Source organism: Halyomorpha halys, unplaced genomic scaffold (genome assembly GCF_000696795.3).
Source record: "Halyomorpha halys isolate HHAL.00 unplaced genomic scaffold, Hhal_1.1 Scaffold291.1, whole genome shotgun sequence".
Taxonomy (NCBI): domain Eukaryota; kingdom Metazoa; phylum Arthropoda; class Insecta; order Hemiptera; family Pentatomidae; genus Halyomorpha; species Halyomorpha halys.
The window spans coordinates 325,162-334,007 of NW_027109101.1; the positions used below are offsets into that span (position 1 = coordinate 325,162).

Sequence of the window (8,846 nt, forward strand, 5' to 3'; positions counted from 1 at the left end):
CTATTATAGTTTAATAAGGAAGAAATTGTGTCATTCACTAAATCCATTTTAAAGAGATAATAATATATATGACACATAAAGATGTTTTATTTAGAGTAGTAAATACAAACACTTACATGTATACAATAGATGTTTAGAACGCACTTGCAACTTCACTTTAAAACGAAGGAAGTGGTACTCTTAAGTTATAATGAAAATTTAGATATATACAAATAAACAATATAAATATGTTAAAAAAGAGTCTTAATTTAAATTTATTATACCTAATTGTAATTTTTATCATACAATACAACTTATTTCTAATAAAGCTCACAAATATTTAACAACTGTTCTTACAAAAGGTACTTGATCAGAAAGAAAATAATAAACAGTGGACCCTGATTATAATGAGTGGCGGGAGAAATAGAAACACCCATTCCATAGAATTAACCGCTTCAATGCCCTAGAGATGCAGAACATTATATGATCTGAGGACAGAACTTCATGTAATATATTTAGATACATGATATAATAAATACTTTAACTTTTAAAAAATTATATATATAATGAATAGATACTTTAATTTATACAAAAAGTAATATAACAAAAATCACACATAAGGTTCATGATGGAAGCATAATAGAATATATATATGTTTTGGGATCAACTACCCTTGTTCATGTTAATTTAATTTTCATAACACATGGAAGAAACTTTCAAAACTTAAAAGAGTTTTCAAGAGCTCAATGCATGGATACAAGTTTATTGTCAATTCTGATTCTTTGAGAGTTTTGCAAAATTCAATTGACAATTAACATTTGAAGATCTATTAATTTGAGACTTGTTTACAATGTGCACATTTAGATAAAAGAAAATGATGGGTTTCTTTTTACTACTAGAATATATCTTTATTATTCTACATTGTGCAGTTATAAACAAAATACAATATGTAATTAGAGATTTGAAAAATAAATAAACCCATTATATGAATATAATGAACCATGGTGCAATTAGGATCCACTGTGTAACTCTTACTAGTTAGTATGGTAATGGCACCCAAAAAGTAATTTACATTTAAAACAGTCGATGAAGATAACATTACTTAGAACTAGGTTAAGTAATTGGCATGAGCCCTTGGTAATAAAGGACGGCTCGTGCAGACAACTGCCACCTGGCAGCACGCATTTCAATCAATTGAAGTAGAGTTCTGCGAATCTGGGCAGATGTCTCCTGCATGAGGAAGGCATCCCGCACACAGGCCATTAACTGCTCCATCTGCTTAGGGCAATCTCCCTCCATGTCTCGACCAGTCGTTGTCACCACAAAGAATAGAGACTCCACCTGCATATAATGCACTGATAAAATTATATGAATTTAAAATATGGAAATAACTAATTGAAGTCAAATTTTCTCTAGAAATAGTAAAAAAAAAGCTTAAAAAATTAATCTTTTTTCATTTTCATCTCAAATAGCATTTGTAGTAAATTTAAATCAACTTATACTAAATTAAACAAAAGTAAATTCCTTACATTTTACATTCTATAATTTTTTTTGGGGGGGGGTCTTCCTTTAAGAGCAATAGCAAGAGCTGTTTATTTAATTTAACTAAGAAATTAAATAGGGTTCAGTCAAATGAGAGACAGAAAGGGATCTCAGCGGAAAGTTCTGAAAATTTGCTTATTTGTGTTTTTTAGGATGATGATCATGAATTTCAACTATGTAACCTCAAATTTTTACCATAAGTATAAATTTTTTTGGACTTCGTCGGCACTTTGGTAGTAGCTCACTATCAAGATCGACGAACACTAGATTGTACAAAATGCTAATTTGACCAGTGCTGCTCTATGCCTCGTACACTTGGGCACTTTCGAAGGCCGATGAAAGGGATCTCCAAACGTTTAAGAGAAAGATACTCAGACGCATCTACGGCCCAGCAAAGGATGGTTCAGCTTGGAGAAGACGCACAAATAGGGAAGTCTATTTGTTAATTGGTGAGCCTCATAAAGGAAAAATTATGAGAATTGGTAGGCTGCGCTGGGCAGGCCATGTGGCAAGGATGGGAACTGATGAGATCCCAAATAAACTACTCAATGAGACCCTACGTGGAACACGGCCGAGGGGCCGCCGAAAGCTTCGATGGTTGGATGATGTTGAAGAGGATTCGAGGACCCAGTTCGGAGTGAGGGATTGGAGAGCAGCTGATCTTAACAGATTAAACTGGTGGAAGCTGTTTGAGGAGGCCAGGACCCAGTAATAGGTTGTCGCGCCGATTGAAGAAATAAATTTTTTACTTATACCTTGAAAAACATATCTTATTCGAATAAATTATAACATTCACTTTATACTAAATTAAAGTATTTTAGCCTACAATTTTGATTCTAAACATATTTTTGTTTAGCCACTTGGTTTTGAAATGGCTAAACAGAAAAATCATAAGAAGCAAAACTTTAGGTAATTTTTTCTTCTTTAATTTGGTATAAAATGACGCATAGGACAATACATGGTTTTTAATTTATCAGGAAAACAGAAAAAATATATGAATTTTACCTTTTCTTTATACCAATCAACAAAGATTTAGGTAACAAAGTTGAAATTCATAATCACACTCTAAAAAACATAGACGAGCAAATCTTCAGGACTCCTTTGAACTTTAAACCGAGATCCTTTCTACGTCCTCATTTGACTGAACCCCATAGACGCACCAACAGTTAGAGAATTTTATCTTGCTTAATTTATTATAGAATGCTACTGCTAAAAAAAAAAAATTTTTTGCGATTTTTAAAATATTTCCAGAGAAAATTATAGGATACTAAGTTGAGATTCCTATTCAGCACCACAAAGATCTAGAACTTTTCCAAAACTTTCCAGATAAAAATATCATGGGACTGGACTATTTATTATATATCTGTAACTTCAATGAGGAGTGAATTAATCAAGCATCCTGACTTTTCAGAGAAACAGTAAGTCTAAATAGCTTCCCACAATCAGCTGGTAAAGAACTATTCTGGTAATTCCTTTCTGTACTTTTGTTTCAGAATTATTCATTAATACCAAAGTAAAATTTTACAGCCAATTAGTGAAATAAACTCTTTTTTTTTTCATAATTCAAGTTAACCAGCACAGACAGTTATAGTTAGATCAACAATCAACTAGTTCATAATTTTATTTTTTAGTTTCCTTTCTATTAAGAAATTATAAATAAAACTGTCATAGTTGCATGCGTCTAAAATAAACATATTTATCAAAACATTACTAAGGATTAAAAATAAAATATAGAAAAAAAGATTAATAACTTCTTGAAAGTACATTGTTGAGAACAAAAAAACTACCTCTTTCCTACTGGTAAATGTCGGTTGACGGAGGAAGTCGGTGCAAACTTCAATAAGGATAGCCAAAAGCATCAAAGCAGGAGATGAACCATCAATATCAAGCTCAGCGCGATGTGGTTTCATCTACATAATCAAAGAATAATAACAAATTATTGATATATAGCTAATCACAATTCAAAAACTTGACATTAAGGCCTAAGATGATTAGATGTGCTGCAGTAATATAGAATATTTTAATGTCTTCCAAATACCTAGATTTAAAAAAAAAAAAAAGGCCTATAAGATTGAAAAATTGCTTTTTCTTTGAAGTTAAGAATGTTTAGAGTTATTTTCATGCTAGATATTACCAGTAAAGATTATTCTAAACTTTTAGAAAAGAGCTTGATGATTAAAATAATCAATATATTATTTTAGATTCCTCTTTATTTGTTTGTAATAAACTTTAGATTATCTTTCAATAATTGTGTTTATAGATGTTTCTATACTTAGGTAAATAAATCACAAACTTATTATTATAATCCTTCGTGGCCTGACCTGCCACACTAAGACCCCCAGGGAGGGACAGTCCTATATTACTTTTGAAATAATTGCTTAAAATAAGAAGAGCAGGTTTTAAGATAGTCTGATCGAGCAATATTTAAACCCTCCTCTCCCGCCTTCCGTGGTAACCTGGTGGCCTTACTTATATGACTTTTCAAACAGACAATTATAGTGAGTAGATTAATTAATTAAAGGATTAATTAGGAATGGTAACAACAACGTATTGTAACAAATTCTAAAATTTCCCAATAATTTTTACTACGTTTTCAAACTTTGCAGTAGTCTGGCACATTTTCACAGAAATTCGCTATTTGGCTAAACATTTTTGGAACAGTGACATTTCTAAACAGCATTTATAAGCAATTATGCATAAACATAATTGAGTATAGAACTATCCTCCTCTTCCTACCCTCCTCCCCATAATGATATCCTTGATCAGAAGGAAAAACATTAATTAATCCATATGTTTGATTTGTAAATCCAAAAAGGGTACTAAAGGTTAGTACAGCCTACCCAAGATTACTACCTGAACTATAACCTCAAACTATTGTGGATCAGAGAGGATTATATAAAAAAAGAACAAAGAGTATATGTCAAACTAATGGAAGTTACCAGCGAACAGACCCAAAACAAAGGAACAGCTAGCAGTCCAATGGTCTGAAGCAGTGTTTCCATCAACTGTTTTGCTTTTTTCATAATTATATTTACAAAGTATTTAGGTCACTAATAAACTAAACACAATTTATAATAATGATAGTTGAATATAAAAATATTAAGGGTATAAATTATTAATAAATGCTATAGTAGCTAACAGATTTATTTTAACTATGTTAAACTGACTCGGGCATAATAGCTTGCAAATTTTAGTAAACCAAAAAGTTCATCATGTAATTATGTTATAATAAAAAACCGTTGAGGCAATTTGGATAATTTTTGTTATTATTAATTAAGAAATATGAAAGAATAGAGAGCAAGAGATGATTTTTTCACATCAAGAGGATGACGTTCTGAATTATCCTAGCTGTGGTTCGATAAAGACTGAAGAGGACAGCTAGGTTCTTTAAAAAAAAAAAAAAGAATAAATAAGCTCTATACAACATTTAATTAAGATAAGAGAATCAAATTATTGGCCAACTAGGTTTAGATCAGCGTTTTGTCAGCACACCTGGCAAAAAGTTAAAGTCGTCGACCCAACAGTGAACAGTTACCTCGCAGTACAGAGCGTGTAGGTACGACATAAGAGAGAAATAGAATGAGTCTCCAGCAGTCCCTCCCTTACACTTTTTCTCGACTGTATACTGTAATATGTTGAGGAGGCTCTCCAGAAAGGTTCTCTGCTTCTCTCTCTGGAACGCAACATGGAAAAAAATAATTAAAAGTCACTAATGACGAATATTATCACAATAAGGAAATATAATAAAATAGATAGTAAGTTTGTATAGAGTTCTACTAAAGATAAAAAAAAAAAAAGTAGGATCATACAAACATTCATGGAATGTTTTATATAATAAACACTTTAAAAAATAATAAAGTATTTTGTAAAGAATGGAAAAGTATATTCAGAGAAAATAAACATAACTGAAAATAAGGAAATTCGTAAAAAGTGAAAAAAAAAATATTCAAAGTCATAATTTAATTATAATCAAAAATTCATACATGTAGATTTTATAATTGTCTGAATACACCTGAAATATCATCTTAACAAAGAAACTTAAATAAATTACTTATTTGGGATTTAATAGTCCACACTCAAAGTAATCTAATAAAATTTATCAAAATAAATTGACAATAAGAAATTTATAACAATTTTTAAAATAACTTCTTTTTGAAATGAGTATTTGAAAAACTTCTGAATCCTAAGAACTGTTAAACATACTCCAGTTACAATCACCTCAAAGGATCCAGGAGTATGAAACTTTCAAAACAATTTTATTTTGGTCTCAGCGAGGCAAACTTTACAATTTCGCTGTATGGCTAACTGCATCAAAACAGAGAGCCCAGAGAGTTCAGATCGGTCAATCTCACATCTTCTATTGGAGCCAGGACCATCTAACATGGCTCTAACACAATTGCATCGACATAATCATTGATGGGTATCTAGCCATAAAATATATAATATTACTTATGTCATTAAAATTAAAAAGTATATAAGTATTTTTAAGCAGAAAGAGTTTTTTGTTTCGTTTGAGTTTTATGATACATAATTTTATTCTGAAAACCGTTTATGATCATAACAATAAAATTGAAACTTTTTTTTTTTTTTATTTCCTAACAAGCCTACTAGATAGTTACTACTTTTACTAATCTTCTTTTCTAGATCCAAGAGAACTAAAACGGTACCTCAATTATGTAAAATGACAACCAGGCTAAGGAATCAGCCCATGATCTATTCTCCTGCGCCTTAGCTGCTATCAGCTTGGCGAGCTCCAGGAGAGCCGATGAAGGCATCTTTTCTGGGCCTGTGTAGTTATAAATTTTATTACTTTTCATCAAAATTCTTTATTAAACTTGAAAAAAAAAAGTTATAAAACAACAGATTGCTAATTCACAGTCATATTTATATACTTACAGTGATAAACACTCTCTACAAGAGTAGATTTCTTTCCAAAAATAGAAAGATCGATCGGTTTCGGAACAGCTGATGTGGTCGATTTTGAGCGTTGAAGCTGATTAGGCTTCTGGTGGTTGGGTGCAGCAGCTGGGCTTTCCTGTTTGTGGCTCGAGTTATTGTTCGTTTTGTGCTGGAATCAGAGATATATTAACATATTTGTTTTACATAATTTATTTACATTATCTAGATAACAAAATGTAACCATATGCCATTGTTTACTAATTAGATATTAACAGTTTTGTTTCTATCGAAGTACAAGATTTTAAGCTAATTATTGCAGCATTTATATAACAAAATGTACTTTATACCCCTTTAGCCAGAAAGGTCTGAAAAGTGGATCCATTTTGCAGAATCTTCAATGCACTAAACCTCTAGAAAAATAATGGCTTATTTGATACTTGATTATTTTTTTAACTTAGATGGAGTATCCATATTGATTAATTCAAACTTGACTTAATAAATATTTATTCTTTATTTCTTAAAATAATAAATAATAATAATAATATTTATCTTAATTTATTGAATAAATATTATGTTCTAGTAGAAGATCGCTGATTGACTGTGTATAATAATAAAAGAAAGATGGTCTGGGTGGGATCAAAGAAAAACTCAAATAGTCATAATGCTATTTATTATGGACCAATATTTTGCCCCACGTTGCAAGGCTTCATCAAGGCTATGAAAAGGTACAAACACTTAAATGGGGTAAAAATAAGTGAGCAGGGTCAATTAAGAATTTTAAAAAAACTTGTATAGTGAAGCATAAAATTAAATAAGAATAACAAAAGGTTTTAGAGAATGAAAAAAAAAAACAGATGAAAAATAATTATAAAAATACAGGCATACAAGAGATGGAAAAAGGGAATAAGAGTAAAATCAAGCATAAAGAAAGATAATGAACAAGAAAAGAAGCGTACCTCTCAGATAGTAAGCGGCCAAGGAAATGAAGTGACAGTAAAGACTTTACTTTAGCATTATTTGCAAATGTAACATATTTTTAACCATCAACCGTCCCACCACACTCTCTCTTAACTGTCACCTCATTTCCTTGGCCGCTTACTATCTGACAGGTACGCTTCCTTTCTTATTCATTATCTTTCTTTATGCTTGATTTCACTCTTATTCCCTTTTTCCATCTCTTGTAAGCCTGTATTTTTATAATTCTTTTTTATTTGTTGTTATTTTCGTTTTATTTAATTGTCTAAAACTTTTTGGTATTCTTATTTAATTTTAAGCTTCACCTTGCAAGTTTCTTTTAATTTTTAATTGACATTGTTCATTTATTTTTACACCATTTAAGTGTTTGTATTTTTTACCCTGACAAAGCCCTGCAACATGGGGTGAAACGTTGGTTCATAATAAATAGCATTACGACTATTTGAGTTTTTCTTTTACCTCACCTGGACCATCTTCCTTTCATAAATATTTGCTAGATTTGAATCAGCAATCCTCAGATACAACAAAATGGAAACCATTATTATTTTTAAAAAAAAGTTGCATAATTTAATGATTTCATCAATCAAAACTGATTAATATATATTAATAGGGCAAAAAAATGAAGATTAGTAAGGAAAAAAGGATTAAAAAAAATATAAATAAATAAAATAAAAGTACGAAAATTCTAAAACAAAAAAAATCATGTATTATTATATTTTATAAATTTACTGTACTATGCCTATACTTTGAAAGAATTTTTAAAAAATATATGACTAGGTATAAGTATGCTGCCTATTTAGCAACCTAATACAATTGGCCAGCACAACTTTTTATAATAACGTTTTCCACTCTTTAAAAATCACTCTAAATATATCAGGTACCTGGTGAAACTGGTGGTGGGTTGTCTTAGACAGGCCAAGGGGAAAGCCAACAGACCTCTGAGATTTAGCTAGCCTATTCTCATTGTTCACTGCCACCAGAACATTGCCAGTTGATCTAGAGAAAGGAAAAAAGAACTTGAGTTATAACATATCTTAAATGGTAACCATAATTGGAAGATTATTGATTGACCGTGTGTATAGATGAATGGAATATGGTCCGGATGCGGTAAAAAAAAACTCAAATAATAGATAATTATACTATTTTATTGAGCCAACGTTTCGCCCCACGTTGCAGGGCTTCGTCAGGGCTAAAAAAGATACAAGCACTACAGTTACAAAAAGAAAAAAAAGAAAAATCATAAGTGTAAAATAACAGGGGTATAAAATGTAAAAAAGTAAGATATAATAAGAAAAATTAAAGGTTGTAAATAGTAAATGTAAAGGGGTAATTCATTATCATTTATTAATCATTTCATAATTCATCATCAGAACACGCATTAAACCTGAATCATACTTTTAATTTCGACAATCCTTCCATTCTTGCCACTGTCCCCAACCACACCAAACGTC

The 8,846-nt window shown here is 30.7% G+C and overlaps 1 protein-coding gene across 1 annotated transcript in view; it reads right to left on the reverse strand.

The window, feature by feature from the left end:
- Positions 1-861: 861 nt before the first annotated feature.
- Positions 862-8,846, reverse strand: part of LOC106680827 (uncharacterized) — an 84,948-nt gene continuing 76,963 nt past the window's right edge. Inside the window, exons 5-10 of the mRNA XM_014420793.3 lie at positions 8,277-8,391; positions 6,418-6,589; positions 6,189-6,307; positions 5,057-5,194; positions 3,309-3,431; positions 862-1,320 (exon numbers count right to left, since the gene is read on the reverse strand). Coding sequence (XP_014276279.1) covers positions 1,093-1,320; positions 3,309-3,431; positions 5,057-5,194; positions 6,189-6,307; positions 6,418-6,589; positions 8,277-8,391 — 895 coding nt within the window. The 3' untranslated portion in view covers positions 862-1,092. The remainder of the gene's footprint in view (positions 1,321-3,308; positions 3,432-5,056; positions 5,195-6,188; positions 6,308-6,417; positions 6,590-8,276; positions 8,392-8,846) is intronic.